The sequence below is a fragment of the Pteronotus mesoamericanus genome, unplaced genomic scaffold (genome assembly GCF_021234165.1).
Source record: "Pteronotus mesoamericanus isolate MK-2021 breed Mesoamerican mustached bat unplaced genomic scaffold, CSHL_Meso_final contig_246, whole genome shotgun sequence".
Classification (NCBI taxonomy): Eukaryota; Metazoa; Chordata; class Mammalia; order Chiroptera; family Mormoopidae; genus Pteronotus; species Pteronotus mesoamericanus.
In genome coordinates, this window is record NW_026555104.1 from 232,283 (window position 1) to 248,690 (window position 16,408).

The 16,408-nt window shown below is 57.5% G+C and overlaps 2 protein-coding genes across 3 annotated transcripts in view; both read right to left on the reverse strand.

Annotated features, from left to right (window-relative positions):
* Positions 1 to 2,958: 2,958 nt before the first annotated feature.
* CD79B (CD79b molecule) lies at positions 2,959 to 5,833 on the reverse strand. 2 transcript variants are annotated; one of them, XM_054572912.1, is made up of 6 exons: positions 5,767 to 5,833; positions 5,055 to 5,105; positions 3,822 to 4,127; positions 3,469 to 3,587; positions 3,169 to 3,210; positions 2,959 to 3,057 (listed from the first exon to the last, which is right to left on the reverse strand). In XM_054572912.1, exons 1-6 carry the CDS (start codon positions 5,831 to 5,833, stop codon positions 2,959 to 2,961), a joined length of 684 nt encoding a protein of 227 aa, XP_054428887.1. The 2 variants fall into 2 exon arrangements, with proteins under 2 accessions (XP_054428887.1, XP_054428888.1); XM_054572913.1 differs by lacking the exon at positions 5,055 to 5,105 and having other exon boundaries at positions 3,822 to 4,175.
* A 5,288-nt stretch (positions 5,834 to 11,121) lies between these two features.
* SCN4A (sodium voltage-gated channel alpha subunit 4) overlaps positions 11,122 to 16,408 on the reverse strand; it is a 41,797-nt gene continuing 36,510 nt past the window's right edge. The window contains exons 21-26 of the mRNA XM_054573015.1: positions 15,357 to 15,635; positions 15,034 to 15,087; positions 14,636 to 14,773; positions 14,048 to 14,152; positions 13,174 to 13,444; positions 11,122 to 12,387 (exon numbers count right to left, since the gene is read on the reverse strand). Of these exons, the coding sequence (XP_054428990.1) occupies positions 11,162 to 12,387; positions 13,174 to 13,444; positions 14,048 to 14,152; positions 14,636 to 14,773; positions 15,034 to 15,087; positions 15,357 to 15,635 (2,073 nt within the window). The 3' untranslated portion in view covers positions 11,122 to 11,161. The remainder of the gene's footprint in view (positions 12,388 to 13,173; positions 13,445 to 14,047; positions 14,153 to 14,635; positions 14,774 to 15,033; positions 15,088 to 15,356; positions 15,636 to 16,408) is intronic.

A 16,408-nucleotide genomic window follows, 5' to 3' on the forward strand; every position in this document is an offset into this window, starting at 1 on the left:
AGGTCATCTAAAGGGAGCAGAGCATGCGTGGACAGAACCTAGGACTCCCTAACCCCATGCGCCGAGATGGCCTTTGAGGCCCTTCCCAGAAGACCCAGCCAGGCTAGACACCTGCTAAGAGACGAATACCACCTGCCAGTGACACCCAAACAGGGGCAGATTTTTGTGTTTTGTTTTGTTTTTCTTTCTCCTCCAATCTGCTGGAAAAATACCCAGACTCTTGGCCGGAGCGGCCCAGGCCTAGCAGCACCTGCAGTGAGAGGGCAGGAAGTCAAGCTAGAACAGAGGAGGAAGCAGCCTGTGCTTACACCGGGGCCCCAGGGACTGGGCTGGATTCCCCCAGTGGGCAATGAGGCATGTGCCCACCAAGGGGCCTCAGGGCTGCATTCTGGGGAGGGGGCGGGCCAAGCAGCAGCCCAGCCAAAGCGGGACTCCTGGGGGCTGCCAGTGGCGCCACATCTGGCCTATGAGGAAGGAGTGGGGCCTTTGAGGTTTTGGGACTGGTGAGCAATGGGAAACCTTGGCAAAGACGGTACCCCTTCCAGGGTATGCTGGGGCTTCAGCAAGATCATGTAAATGAATATGGAGATACTCGATATAACTTTATTGGCCTTAAGAGGTGCTCAATATATAAATATTTGGGGGGTCCGGTAAAAAATTTTGTTTCATGTTGTGTATCTTGACTGTGGTAGTAGTTATACTAACCTGTGTATGTGCTAGATAGAATTCGTCGAACTATACACTGAAAGGAAACAAAGTGAATTTTACTGTATGATACTTTTAAAAATCAAAGAAAAAAGAGCATCTGATTCAACGCCCGTTCCTCAAGCAGGTTTTGATTCCCATTTTGCAGATAAAGCAACTGAGGCCTGAGACGTTCACCATCCCCATCAGCATCACCCGCCTTTGTTTCCACTGCCTGAGTCAGACATGACGACACCCCTAAACAGAGAAACAGACCGGGGAGGGCTCCTATATCATAATCATGAAGGCAAATGCCCTTCTGGGGTGTCTGGCGGAGAAGGCAGGCCTGGCTGCTCCAATGATTCTCTGCTGACAACACTTCAAAGCATTAGGGAAACTCAGTTATTCAAAGGTGTTGTCTTTCAGTAAAGTCAAGGCCTCCCTTAATTCAGGGCAGCCCCAAGCAGGGGGGAGACCCTGAAGCAGGGAGAAGTGAAGACTGGCCCCCACCCCCAGCCCGGCTGCCCAGGGTCCCTGGTGGAGGTAGGAGGACAGAATTAGTGCCACTATGCAAAGCAGCCAGAGAGGAAGGGCTCCAGCTCAGTGGAGGCAGATGCCAAAACAAGCCAGTTCCCTGTGGTGGCCCAGAGACCATAGAGGGAGCAGGCCTGGCCCTGCTTGGCCTAGCCTGGCTCCGAGTGGGCATCGCCAAGCAATGGAGAGATTCACTTGAATCCCAGGGCTGGGGGCCTTAGTCGCCTGCCCCACCCCGAGTTCCAGGGGGAAGCTGGTTAAAAAATGATGCTGCTCTCGCTGGTCCCTACAAGCTGGTGGTCTTGGCTCTCCAGGCCCCTGAGGGCAGGGATTTCTCCCACCTGAATCCAGAGCATGAATGGTAAAGAAGTGTTTTAGGGTCTCCAGGAAGTGGACAGGAAGTGGAGCACAGCCTGGCTTTGCACTTGAGCTCCCAGCTGTGAGCTGCTCCCAGTCACTCCAGCAGCTGGCAGGTTGGGGCCTTAATTTGTAGGGCCCTAGGGACCACATTGTGGTGATCCTGTAACCCTAGGAGACTTCTATGTGATGATTGGAAAATGAGGGGGTCACCTGACTAAGCCCCCCCTCCCCCAACCCAAAGTTTACCACCACAAAGCCTCCCTTTTTAGGAGTCTCTCTTACCTGGCTCTTTGTCAAACAACAACAACAAAAATTTCCAGGCTTGGTGGGGGCCAGTGCGGTGGGGGGTGTGGTAGAGGCAGGGGATCTCCTGCCCTCAGGCAGCTTCTGGTTTAACTGGAAAACAAGGCTAGTGTGGGCAGCACAGGGCTGCAGCTAAGCCAGAGCGGCAGAGGCTAGGGTCTGAACAAGGACTGGGCAGGGACTGGGGCACTCTGGGAGGGCTTCCCGTAGGTGGAGGGCCTTGAAGGACAGCAGGATTGGGATGGGCAGGGGAGGGAAATCTCCTTCAGGGCTGAGACCCCTGCCCTACAGAGCAGGACTCAAGTACTACTTGTCGGCTGCAGGAAATGCAGGATGAGAGCAGCCCCACTGAGGAGGAGGCCCATTCAATCAGCCTTTTTCCAGCTGCGCGGGGCCCAGAGCACAGGAATAAAGGAGGACATGACTACAGGTCCCAGCTGGACCTTCAGAGAGAACCAGCGAGTGAGTCCAGGAGAGGCCCATGAGCCTCGTGCAGTTGTCCCCTCCCACATCCCATAGTCCCACAGGTGCCCAAATATTTGTGCTCAGATACTCTCATTCACCCCATACCCATAGATGTCACAAGCCTGGGTGTGGTTTCTTAAGACACATTGTTTATTCTGTGGGAGAATGGGCTCAAGGCTAGGAGCCCCCTGGGGTGGGAGAGGGTAGGATAGGAACGAAGCTCTCGGTGGCCCATCTGTGGCCAAGTGGGGCTGGGCCTCGGCCCTTCCCAGGCTTCACGGGAAGCTGTAGTCCGTTTGTAGGTTCCAGACAAGTCTGTGCCTTCTCTGTCCTGACCGTGGCGTGGATCCCTGCATAGCACCCTGAAAGACTGGGTCCAGTCTATCCCCAGAGAACTCCCTGCCCCAAATCACTGCCCAGTGGCCCTTCTACTCCAGTCCCTTTGGCAAGGGCTGGGGACTGGGGGCTGGAGGGGCAGGCAGATCTGGCAGGCCAGCTTTGGAGGCCAACAGGGGGTCCAAGGAAAAGGGATGGACTGGGAGCCAGGCGGCTCTGAAGCAGTCACTGCGGGCCCAGCAGGCGGTGCCCAGGGGCGAGGGGAGGGCCGGTCTCTCACTCCTGGCCTGGGTGCTCACCCACCGACCACTTCACCTCCCCTGTCCGCAGGGTCACTATGTCCTCGTAGGTGGCTGTCTGGTCAATGTTCAGGCCCTGTAGATATGGAATGGAGCTCAGGCTTTGTCCACCCCCCAACCACACCAGCAGACGGTGCTGCAGACCACCCCGATGGCCCTCAGAGCTGGAGGTCTGCCTGCTCCTCACCTCGTAGGTGTGGTCTTCCTCCATCCCAGGCTTACTGTCATCCTGGTGGGGCAAGAGATGGAGAGCAGAGTGTTGGCTTCCCCTACCCCATACACTGTGGGCCAGGCTGGGGAGAGCCAGAGGGATTGGCTTGGGGTCAGGGGTCAGGGGTGAGGAGCCAGGGGTCAGGGGGTGAGGTGAACTCTGCAAGAACAACTGAATGAGTGAAGGAGCAAAGGAACAGGTGAGTCAATGGACAGACTCCGGGCTGGGCAGATGGAGACCCTGCCCCACAGCGGCCTCCCCACTCCCCAAGGTCACCTTGTCCAGCAGCAAGAAGATGGGCACAGTGATGAAGAGGATGATGAGTGTGGTCTGGATCATAATGATGCCATCTTTCAGCGCATTCCGTCGCTTCAGCTGGGCCAAGGTGCTGAACCCTGGTGGGACGTGGGACAGGGATGATGAGGCCGGGGCCCCACTTTGGGCCTGCACCCCTCGGGACCTTTTCTCAGCGGCCCCCCTGGGTGCTCTAGGGCCATGGCCATCTCTACCATGCGGCCCTTCGCAGGTGGCAGGCTGGGCTGGGGTGGGGTGTGGGTGGCTCCATGAACACCTTGTGGCCCCATTCACTCTCCCAGCCCCCCTGGCTGGAGGGCAGTCTCTGCACCCACCCAGGACTCGAAGTTCAGTGCCGCAGCTCTGATCAGTGTCCCCATTCCTGCACTTTTGCTGACAGAAGTAGATGCCGTTGTCCTGAAACTGGATGCCTTGAATGATGAGGGTGGCATTTGAAGAGGTGTGGGTCTGCAGGATGCGGTCCTGTTCCGGAGCCAGCTCCTTGGCCTCTGAGTTCATGTCCTGCTTCCATAGCCAGCTCACGCTGCCCTTGATCTCCATGTTGCAGTTTATTTTCACCACGGCACCTCGTTTCTTGGCCACGAAACGTGGGGACTGCCAGATACTGGAACAAGAGCCTCCTGTGGGAGCCAAGGCCTGGATCGAAATCCCACCCAGTGTCTTCCCAACTGCTAGCCTCACCATGGGCCCCCACCCTGGGTGGCACTTACCCCTGGCTCAGCCCCCTTGGTCTGTCCTTGCTTCTCAGGGTATAGGACAATCATGAGGCAGAGGTGCGGGGGAGTGGAGCCATGTGAGAGACCACAGTCCAAACCACTGCACCTCACCCTTTCCTGACCTTTGCTTTTCCTTTAGAAGGGCTCTGGAACCTTCTGATTCCTTTCCATGCCCATTACAGCAGCCTGACCCAGGCCTCACGCCCGGGGGCATGAGAGGACCTGGCCCATGCCCCCACCCCTCCCTGCCCTGGGCCACCCTGCGCCAGCCCGAAATCCTTAGGGGCTCCCCACAAATCCGTAGCCTGGCAATTGAGGCCCTCGCCGCATTGACTCCCCTAACCCTCTTTCCTCCATCACCTTCCTCCACTGGCCTGTGTGGACTGGCTCCACTTTTTATTCCTAAACCTTCTTTCTCACTTGGCATGTTCTCCCCGCCCACTTGCTCTAAGAAGCCTCCCCCGTGTCTCACCATCTGTTGAGTGGCCCCCTAGGGAACCCTGAGCCCCTGTGTGCTATCAGAGCCCCTAAGGTTATGGGCTCCTTCTAGGGCTGAGTCTGACTCCCCAGCTTGACTAACTCAGCCCCTCAGTCATAGGGCTTGAGACACTCCTGTCTAAGGAACATGACAACTGGCAGGGGGCGGGGCTGGAGCCCCGCAAGGGACCTCAAAGCCAGGCCTTGGAGAGGGAGACCCTAAGGAGGCCTAGAGATGGGAGCTCTGGATGGGGAGACCAAGAGGACAAGGGCACAAGGGACAGTCGTAAGGACAGTGACTGACATTGGACATAGGCATCCTTGCCCCCAGAAGGATCAGGAGAACTTGCTGACCTTTGTAAATCAGGGCCTGGTCCACTGTTTTGTTTGCGAAGGCGGTCTCACCTGCAGGTTTGGAGGAAGTGGGCGGAGCCCGGTCAGGTCCTCTCCTTGAGGCTGGCTGCCCCACCCCTGCACACCTTCCGCCATCTAAATTCCCAGACCCTCTTCCTCCCATTTCCTCCTCCCCGACAGCGGCTTCAAGACCCCTCAGCCCTCCCCAGCCCTGCTTGGAGAGACAGGAGTCGGGTGTGATCTATCTCCCGGCCCCCTCCTGCCTTGAGCAGGCACCTGGATAAGACCAGAGGGAAGGTACAGCTAAAGAGCTCTCCCTTCTTTTTCTGGAGGCACCATTTCTGGAATATGTATGTTCCAGGGTCTCACTGGCAGCAGCCTCTCCCCTGCCTCCCCCAACACAGGTCCTCAGTGGGTGAACCACACTCCTCTCTTCCTCCTTGGTCTGGCTCTTCCGCAGTCAGAACCACCAGCCCCGCAGGCCTAGCTCAGCCTCACACCTGCAGGCCAGAGAGGGGCTGGGGGCGCAGACCCCTGAGCCTGTCAGCCTGGCTGTGATACCCACAGACCCAGGCCCTAGGGCAGAAGTCAGAGGGAGTCTGGAGGCCGAAAGTGTGAGAGACAGGAGGAGAGTGCAGAGAGCCGGAGACAGAACCAGCGGAAACAGAGAGACAGAGTAAAAACAGCAGGCCCTGTCAAAGGGGGCTTGTACCTGAGAGAAGCATCAGCAGCACCAGCAGCCAGTTGCTGGGCACAGGGGACAACTCCAGCCCGGCCATGGTCACCGCTCCGTCTCTGATCCCAAGCCCCTGATGATGACAACGAAGGCTCCTGCGGGGAAAACGTGTAACTGCCTGGGCTATAGACTGTCCCCTCCCTGCCTCTTCCCCACCAGGCCCCTTCCTGCCATGCAAATCGGGACCCAGGGGAGGCACCAGCTCTCTGGGGAGCCTGGGGAAGGGCGGGCTCTTTTGTCAGCTGTGCTGCTAAGGCTCAAAAGTCACCCCAGCTTGGGCACCACAGTTCAGGTCTACGGTGGTCATCCCTGGGGGCTGGGACCTCTGAGTCTTCAGGGCAGCCTGTGTGTTCCTCTGTGTGACTCCACCCCATGGCCACCCTAGGGCCTGCTAGCCTCCCATCCTGAAGTCTAGATTCCAGGCACTTAGCTGAACACACATGGGTCTTGTAGATGAACTAGAGAATAGGGGGCAGCTATGGACCCAGGCCAGGCACCAGGAGGGGCCCAGAGCACAGCCTTTTGGCTGGAGTGCAGGCAGCCATGTTAGAGGTCGGTGGAAATTTGACCCTGTGGAATAAGGCAGCCACGGAGGTTCTTGAGCAAGAGGAGGCTAAGTGTGGCTGCTGCTCAGGAGAAGATTTGGTCCAGGCCCTGGCGTGAGGCTTCCCTCCCTCACTTGGTGGGAGATTTTGCTGGGAGCTGCTGACAGGGATGGACTTAGGTGGAAATGGCTAAGGGAAAACCCACCACTCAGCTCAGGGGACTCGCAGGGCACTGAGGCGTTGTCCACAGCTCCAGGCATCTTTGGGTGGCGGACAGACAGGAGGCGAAGCCTGGGGAGGCTCCAGGCTCTGAAACTGAAAGGCTCTCTGGCTTTATCTCACCAGTCAGCAGAAAGGTGGGTGGAACCACGGTGATCAGGAGCTTGTCTAAGCTCCACTCTGTGCCCCCGGCCAGACACAGGCTGAGCCCCTGCGAGGCGGTGGTGGCGCCCCCGTGCAGCACACAACCTGCACAGCGGTACCTGGTCCGCCTGCGAACCTGAGCGAGCAGCTGAGCCCGACCCCGGACTTAGGTTTCCTGGCAGCCCCTTTTCTGTCTCGTCCCCTCTTTCTCTGTTCTCCTAGCCCCCAGGAAGAGAAGAAAGATGTTGAATCTCATTCTCTGACCACCCTCCTTTTTCAAACAGCCTGTGCTGCTGGTGGGTCTGTTTGGATTCAGGGAGATGTGGACCCGCCTCCCACGCCAGGGTTGGTGGTGAGGAAGGCGGAGGCCTGGGTGCTGCCTCTCGGCCCTAGACAGAGGCCCCACCTGGCACAGGGGGGCCCCCTGGGGAGCAGGGGCCAGGACCAGCACTACCATAAGCGGGGACAGGAGGGTTAAGGTTTTATCCCTCCACGGAGCTGCTTGTTCCTGGCGGCCCCAGATGTTCTTGCTGTTTCCAGATGTTGCAAATGAAAAAACATTTCCCTGAAAAGGTGTCAGATGTTCAGTTCACAGAACAAACAGCCCAGGATTGTAAACGTCACCTGAGGTCAGCCTGAGGACCACAGGGCCCTGGTATCGGTAGGGATGTTTGGAGAATTCCCCAGCGGAATGGGGGGCAATCCAGGGGTGTCTTCCTCTCGCAGAGTACCTCCTGGTGATTTAGGCCTTGGTTAGCTTTGGGGCTCGTGTCCTCCAAAGGTGGGAGGATAATTGGGGAAGGCTTGGGGCACATGCATGTACATGTGCATGTGTGTGCTAGCATGCGGGTGTTGCCCAAGCTGTGTGGCATGGGGCCTGCTCAGAAGCTGGTCCTAGGGCCCAGGGTGACTATAAGGGGCACAAAGGCTGGGGGGCAGTTGGCATCCTCCAAACACACACATCCACACCCCCCGTGGGGGGTCAGGGCCACAGATGTGTCCTTTGGACTCATTCCCATTTATGCCAGGCAGGGATCTGCTTTCAAGAGGGGGTGGGGCAGAGGGGCCCACCGCCTACAGGGTTATTTGTCATTGTTGGGTCCGTGCTGTTCCCTCCCCAGTGACAACAGTACCAAGCTCTGTCTGGGGTTTGTGACGCCTTTTCTTTCCTGGAACATGAGACCTCTGCCCCTGGCTCCCCTGGGCTGCGCATCCCGACATCTGGCGGGCTCCACCCTGCCAGGAAGGCAGCATCAAAATAGGACACAGGGTGCTGGGAGAGGGGAAAAGGGGTGCAGGGGGTTGGGGAAGCAAGAGGGACCCTTGGCAACTGTGGGAAGATGGGTGAGGGTAGTAGAACCTCAGTTTGAAAAGAAGGGCTCAGACCTCTGCCCCTCCCCCAGCCCACTCATACTGGCTCCGCTCGGTTCCCCAGCTGACCTCAGGTGAGGTTTATATTCCTGGGCTGTTTGTTCTGTTACCAGGAGGATGCTTGCTGGCTAACAGGATACAGGTTTGAATCCTGGCCCTACTGTGTACCAGCTAGAAAGTCTCCCCAAATTACCTGGTGGTTCTCAATGAGGCTTGTCCCTCTCCACTTCAGGGAGCATTTGGATACACATCGTGGCCATTTAAGGATTGGTCGGCATCACTGGCATTTGTGGACCGGGGGCGCTAAAGGCCCTGCAGTGGGAGGGACTGTGTCTCACAAAGCAGATTTCTCTGCCTCACATGCCCAGTTAAGCAACACCCATTCTTCACCTTTCAGAGACCAGTTTCTTCATTTATGTAGAATAGAAATCATCATAATAACATGTTCTTCGTAGGGCAGTGGTGAGCCTGGCAGGCAATCCTTGTTTGCTCAGCGAGGCAGCTGGGGGCATGGCCCCCCAGAAGTGATGTGGGGCATTGCTGCCCGGGGAGTGGGGCTGGCCCTGAAACGTCAGCCTACGTCGTCTACGTTGCTCAGTAGCTTGCCTTTTCTTCCTTCTGTCCTTCAAGACTCAGGGAAAAAGGGGCACGGAAATCAAGTGGCAGAAAACAAGATTATATACAAAATTATATTTCACCCACTGGGATTACAGACCAAGCTCACTGCATATTACTCTTTGTCAGAGGCCCAGGAGACCCTGGGCTCTCGGGTAGGGGACCAGAGGCAGGGTCCTGGGGGGAGGGGATAGTAACTCTGAGGAGAGGGAGGGGACAAACCATGTGCCCCATGGGCACCCCGGGGCCTCTGGGAGTGGGGGCAGAGAAGTGAAGGGGCTTCCAGAGAGGAGGGCCGGGGATGCAGGGTCCCAGCGCGTAGTTCCTGAGCGCCGTCACAGGTGAGCAGAAGGTGTGCTGCCACCTGCTACAGAGGGAGGGATGTGACCCTTGACCTCAGCGGACCCCTTGGACTCCAGCTGCAGTTCAGGCCTTTTAGAGGGGGGCAGGAGAGAACCATACAGGACCAGAGGAGGGAGTTGGGGCCATTCCTCACCCCCCTCAGACTCCTCGAGTCTTAGTGGGCTCCAATCCCCCCCAGTCCTTCTGGCTCCCTGCTGCCCTCAGCCCCCGTTGACATCCGTGCTTGGAGCCGCGGAAGGAAGAAGCGCATGTGTCAGGCATGAGGTGGAGATTTATTGTAAGAACTGTACAAAGGGGCCTGTCTACTAGCCTGTCTTGGGCCTGTTCCTACCTGGACAAGGTGTGAATTGGTGTGAGCCCGCAGGTGCGGAGTGGGCACAGCCAGTGGGAGGCTCTATAGTCTGCACACAGTGTACCCAGTCCGACAGATACGCAGGCTCTTGGGGCTGTGCCAGTCCGGGGCCCGAGGAGGGTAGGGTGGCGGGCAGGGCGCTGGTCGGGGAAGAGGCAGCCCCTGCCCCATAGGATGAACCTCTGAAGGAAGAGCTGGATGGAGTGGGGACCCTTTCCACAGAAGACACAGGCAGGAGACGTGGAGCAGGGCTGGGGCAAGGGTGTGACAAAAACAGCCAGCAAAAGGGAGAATGATGGGGTCACAGGGAGCGGAGGGGGATGCCCAGGCGGGGCCGGCAGAAGGGAGGGCTCTGGCCTGCGGGCATGTGTGAGCACACACACGTGTTGTTTTGGAGGTTTTGCTGCTTCCTGAGTTTTAATCAAACTGTTCACAAGAAACAAGAAGAAAAAGAAGAGGAACTAAGGCCAGCAGGGACCAGACCTTAACACACATATTCACACTCATACACAGACTCACAACACAGGCACACTCACACGGACAGGCCTCCACAGAAGACACACACACACCAGCCGGACACTGCCAGGCACACCGACACATGTTTACACAAATATACCCAGACACACACGCATGTGCAGGCATCATGGGACGCGATGGTTCACACACCTGAGCACATACACACAAGTGAATCAATCCAGTGACCCCCTCCTCCAAGCTCAGCCTCTGCCTGTTCTCCGGGAGCCAGCGGAGGCCTGGCCCTGCTGTGCCCGCATCCTCTGTGCCAGCAAAAGGGCCGCCCTGCTTTCCAGGCGGCAGGAAGCTGGAACGCTGGGCCTGAGCCAGGCAGGCTGGACACGGCCCAGTGTGGAATCTCTAACATGGGCTCAACTATAACATCCTTAGGATCATTTTTAGGAGGAGTGTGGATGGATGAGGAGTAAGGAAGGGAGGAGGGAACAAGAATTTTTCTCCTGAGTGCCGGGGTCCCTGACCCCCACCCAGGTCTGGGTGCTCAGGCCAAGAAGAGCCCCCAGTGCAGTGATACTCTGGTGGATGCAGCGTATACTACCCGTCTGTGCTTCCCAGAGCAAGTCGGTTCCCAAGTGGATTCCTCCCTTGTGCTTTTCCCCCAGGGGCCAGCCAGGGGAGTGGAGGTCTGGATAGTGGGCACACCAGGAAGTGGTTTGAGGGACCACAGCCTCAGCCTGATGCACCAGGATCCAGTGGCCAATCAGACCAGCGACGTTTCCCTTTACCAGGGAATTCCTGAGCTGGCGGATGAGGCTGCATCCCAGAGCTGCCGAGGCTGGCAGGCGCTGGGCTCAGGTGTCTGCTCTCACTGTGGTTAAGACGTCTTTGGTGGGCCCAGGGGGCCTGAGCCACTTCCTAGGGAGAGGCCAGCAGCCCTTAAGACTCTGGTGACAGGAGGGCAGCCAATCCCTCCATGGTAGGGGGGCCCCTCAAGTGAGGGACAGAGATTCTGATGTCCTGATGGCCCCCCGATGCAGAGAAGAGGGGCAGCAGGGTCCATGAGGAGGTGAGAGCAACTTGAAGGCAAGATCATAGAGGCCTCAGGCCCAGCGTGGAGCCTCAGATTTACAACTCCTGTTTTCCATGGCCCGGGGTTACGAGGGCTCTGGCCTGAGTGTTAGCCCCAGCATGGCCACATCCTGCCCCCGACAGGGGGCCGGGTCAGTCCCAGACTCAAAGCTCAAAGCTCCCGCAGCGAGTGGGAAGCCTCTGCTGGCCAGCCCACCTCCTGCTAGACCAGAGATTCCTTGACCCCTGGGCGAACTGTTTGCCCCGGAGGGGGGGAGGGGGGAAGGGCAGCGTCTGAGGGGCTGATGGGCGTGAGCCCCATGGCAGGTCCAGTGTCCCCCGTGGAGCCCCTCTCCTCACCCTTGTCCTGCACACCGCTGTTCCCAGTCTCGTGGCCATACAGCTGGCTCATGGTGTTGGCAATCAGCCCTTCCTTCTCGGGGGCCGCATCCCCACTACCGTCCTGGCTATGGCGGTACATGTAGGATGCTTGCTTCACCGAGCGCTGAAGCAGGTGTCGGCGGTAGGCCCTCTGGATCTTGATGGCACATACCTCTTCATGCTTCCTCTTGAGGGTCGTGGTGATGGGCTCATAGGAGACTTTGGAGGGGTTGGCTGCCATGAACTTCTCTTCCATGGTCTCCTTGAGGGCGTCCATCTCCCCTGAGTCACCCAGGACCTCTTTGGTCAGGGCGAAGAGAATGTCCAGGCAGTGGATCTTGTCCCCTGCCACCATGGGCAGGTCCAGCGTGATGAGCTTGATCTTGTTGGGCTTGGCGATCCTCAGCGGCTCCTGCAGGGTGTCCACGAAGTCGGAGAGGCGGCTGTAGGCGATGAACTGCGTGGCATCAGGGTCGAACTTCTCCCATGTCTCGTAGAACATCTCAAAGTCGTCCTCACCGAGGGGCTCGCTGCTCTCCTCAGTGGCCACGTTGAAGTTCTCCAGGATGATGGCAATGTACATGTTGACCACGATGAGGAAGGAGATGATGATGTAGCTGCAGAAGAAGATGATGCCGATGGAGGGGTTGCCACAGTCACCCTTGATGCTGCTGCCCGGGTTCTCCAGGGTGGGGTCGCAGTCGGGGGGCCCGCTGTTGAGGATGGGGTTGAGGAGCCCGTCCCAACCAGCCGATGTGGTGATCTCGAAGAGGCAGATGATGCTGTTGCCAAAGGTCTCAAAATTGAACATGTCATCAATGCCTGATTCCTTCTTGACATAGGCAAAGTTGGACATGCCAAAGATGGAGTAGATAAACATGACCAGGAAGAGGAGGAGGCCAATATTGAAGAGGGCAGGCAGTGACATCATGAGGGCAAAGAGCAGCGTCCGAATGCCCTTGGCCCCTCGGATCAGCCGCAGGACACGCCCAATACGGGCCAGGCGGATCACACGGAATAGTGTTGGGGACACGAAGTATTTCTGGATCAGGTCAGAGAGTGCGAGACCTGCAGGGAGGAGGTGGTAAGGACTGTTGTCCTAGGGTGGGAGGCTGGGCTAGGGAGTGGGGGTCATGCAGGGCTCAAGGGGGCCTGGCCTGCTGTGCTCAATCCTTGGAGCACAGCCCTGATTGCATCCATCATTAGGCTGGGCCTTTCTAGGCGTCTTGGAGCCAGGAGTTACATCTCTGTCCCAACACAGTTGGATGGAGGTGAGATATACCAAAGCTGATGGGGTGAAGGTAAGGCCCGTTCCCAAGGCTGTTTGCAAGTGCCATAGATGAGAGAGGGAGGGAGGACAGCTTTGTGTGTGTGACTCTGGGCCTGTCATTTGACATTTGTGACTCAGTTTCCTTATCTGTAAAATGGAGGCATTGTTATGAACAATTAGTGAGTTGATGCCTATAAAGGGCACAGCACAGTGTCAGGCAAATAGTAAATGCTCAATAAATGGTTGGTAGTTACTATCCTAAGTACACGCCTGTCTGTGCACTTCTCCAGTGTGTATGGATACTGGAACTGTCCAGTTTTTCACTGAGCACATGGATACCTGAGTGTGCATCTACTTGTCAAATAAATGTTCCCTGAGGTGTATTCAGGTGTGCGCAGGTGACAGGCTGCCTGTGAGCTCACCCATATGTACCTTGATGCATGAAGTCTGAATGGCAGGTATATACACATGTATGTATGTGTGATGATGGGTGTAAGCATGCCAGGCGCATGAGCAGCTGTGTGTGCACAGGGATGGGAGCCCCCAGCCTTCCTGAAAGACTCAGCCCAGCCGGCCCTGCTCACCCCCAATAGACAGGATGACAACCACAAAGTCGAAGATGTTCCAGCCGACAGTGAAGTAGTAATGACGCAGAGCGAACATCTTGAGCAGGCACTCCCCCGTGAAGATGACGATGAAGATCATGTTGATGTTGTACAGGATGTCGACCTTCAGCTGGCTCTGGTCATCTGTCTCTACCATCATGGTGACCATGTTGAGGCAGATGAGGATCATGATTGTGATGTCGAAGACCTGCTTTGTCACAAAGTCGTACACCATCCCCTGGATCTTGTTCTGCAACACGGATGGGAAAGCAGGGACACAAGTTGGTGCATAGTGGGGGAGTGGTCAGGGCCCAAGCAGGACAGACACAGGCAGGAGACACAGGATAACATGATGGGGCGGGGGGGGAGGTGTTGGCCAGGAAACGGAGGGCAGAAGCTTCAGACCAGGCCCTTTGATGGGGTCTGTGGGCATCTTCTCTCACTCTGAGACCTTTCCACCTGTCCAGGTCCCCACATAGCCCCTCACCCTTTCCCCAGGGCATTGCTCACTGCGGAGGGTGTCTGGCCATCCTCTTCTTTCCCCTTCTAGGGTCCCTTGCCCAGAAGGCACCAACTAAGGAGGTGAGTGGACACTGGGGGTCTATGCAGGGCAAGTGAGGGGTAAGCCAGCGACTGAGTTTAGCAGGTGGCTGCTGCTTGTACAGAATGACTTTGTACAGTTACAAAGAGTCAGCCCTCCTGACAGGTAGGCCCAGCCTCCCTGCAGGTGAACCCAGCATAACACCAGGGACATAGCCTGGCAGGCAGAGCACAGGCTTCACTCTGGCCCTGTGGTCCCCTCAGGCAGAAGCCTGGTACAGGCTGCAGAAAGAGGGGCCCAGAAAGCAGGTACCTGGGGCCTTGGAATTGGCTTCTGAGGCTTCTTGGAGCCAAGCTTCTTCATGGCATTATAGTATTTCTTCTGTTCCTCTGTCATAAAGATGTCTTTCCCTCCAAAGTATAGTGGGATGGGGTCTGTAAGTTTGAGGGGTCCCCCTTCTCTGCCGCCAGGACCTCCCTCCTCAGGTATCATTCTCAAAGCAGCCCCCACCCCAGCAGGGGGACTGAGTGGAAAGGGGGAGGGGAACTGGAGGGGCCAGAGATGGGGGTTGATGGAGGGGAGAGGACGGGGGAGCTGAGGGAAGGGGACCTATGCTGCCTCACAGCCTGTTTGGGGCCATTTTCCATCAGTATCTCATTGGGTCCTCAGAATGACCCAGAAAGGTAGGTAGCATCACCCTTATTTTATAGATAAGAAAACTGAGGTTTGGGGATGCTCAGTGGGATCTGAACCCAGATTTGCTGCCTCAGCCACACTGCCAGCGACAGTAAGGTGGGTGCTGAGGCAGCGTTGGTGAACTGTGAAGAGCTGAGTGGACCAAGGAAGGAAGGAGGGTGCCTGGCGTGGAGGGGCCCAGGGAAGGCGGGGCTGGATACTCATCTTCTTCTTCTGCTGGTTGAAGTTGTCAATGATGACACCAATGAAGAGGTTGAGGGTGAAGAAGGACCCAAAGATGATAAAGATGACGAAATAGAGGTACATGTAGAGGTTCACCTCATACTGCGGCTGTTGCTCCTGCTGCAGGGGCCACAGGACAGGACGGGGTGTGCTGGGTGGGCTTGGGGACACATACTGGCTTCCTCTATGCTCCCTGTCCCACTGTGGGCAGGTGGGCCTGGGGCCCAGAGGTGGACCCATCCACCCTCAGAGTCTCAGTGGCTCCCGAGGAGGTGGCATGGGGATAGGGGAGTCGATGGACAGAATATGTCACCGTGCCTTTGGTCTGAGTCCTCCCCCTTGACTCACTCACCCGCCATATCTCAGCGACCCCCACTCACCTCCCGAGAGTCCACAGCTGCATACATGATGTCCATCCAACCTTTGAAGGTGGCCTGAGAGAGTGTGGTCAGGTGTGAGGGGAGGGGCCGCTTGCTGCCTCTGTCATCCAGCCTGGTCCTCCCCATAGGCTACCTGCCCACAGCCCCACGGGGCAGGCATCAAATAGAGGGCAGAGAGGTCTAGACACTACTCCAGGGTCCCGCGGCCCTGGAAGCGGGGTGGGCAGCCCCCTAGTGAGTAGTGGCAATGGGTTCAGGTACAACAGAAGACAGGGGATACCTGCAGGGGATAGGTCCGTGCAGAGCCAGGGGGTCACACTTACCACCTGCAGGAGGGAGAGGTAGCCCAGACCCACGTTGTCATAGTTGACTTTGACGTTGAGCCAGCGGACCTCTCCCGTGTACATCAGGCTCTCACATTCGGACTTGTTGTTGACTTCAGAGATGTCAAACCTCTCGGAGGTGGTGGTGTTGATACAGTAGTAGAACTTGCCAGCAAACAGGTTGACGCCCATGATGCTGAAGATGAGCCAGAAGATGAGGCAGACGAGCAGCACGTTCATAATGGAGGGGATGGCTCCTAGGAGGGCATTCACCACCACCTGGGGGCGCCGAGGAGGGAGTCACTGCCAAATCTCTCAGGCAGGTGGAGGAAACCTGGTCTCCTCTGGGAGACAGCTCCCCACCTATACTAACCAGGAGACTAGGAAGGGCCAAGTGTGGCTATTCAGGAAAGGTTCCCTGGAGGACGGCCACTCTGAGCCAGGCCTGGGGAGGAGTCTGCTGGGCTGTATGGGTGGGGGGGGGGGGGAGCCAAGAGCAGGGCTGGAGAGGGCTCTCTGCTTGGCTGGAGCCCTCAGCCCAGAGTCGGGCTGCTGGGCTTCTCTGGAAGCAGCCCGGCTATGGGTCACCAGGCAAGAGACAAACACTCTTCCCTCAGCCCCCGTAGGAAACTCAGCCTCCGTGACCTTGCTCATCTGCTCACCGGGTTAGAGGCACAGACACAGAAAAGAAGACGCCAGGGTGTTGAAAGCCACTGAGCCCTGGGACCAGAGCCCTCTGCCCTACCAGCCCTGGCCATGCAGGCCAACCTTACTAGTTCAGGCTGAGTCACATTTGAGAATTGTCTCTTTTCAAGGAGGATGACTTCCAGACACAGCGGGTGGCACAGGCCTGGTGATGCCAAGGCGGCTCTCTTCCTGACTGGGGCACCAAGCAGCTGTGTGGCCATGGGCAAGTCATTTCCCCCTGGGGGGGTCCCCCACTCGGGTTGGGAGGGCCCCACACTCTCTGGCCCCTTGTAGGAGTGGGAGGGAGCCACTTGGGCTGAGGGCACTGATGGCCTGCAGCCAGATGCTTCATGGAGATTTGCGCC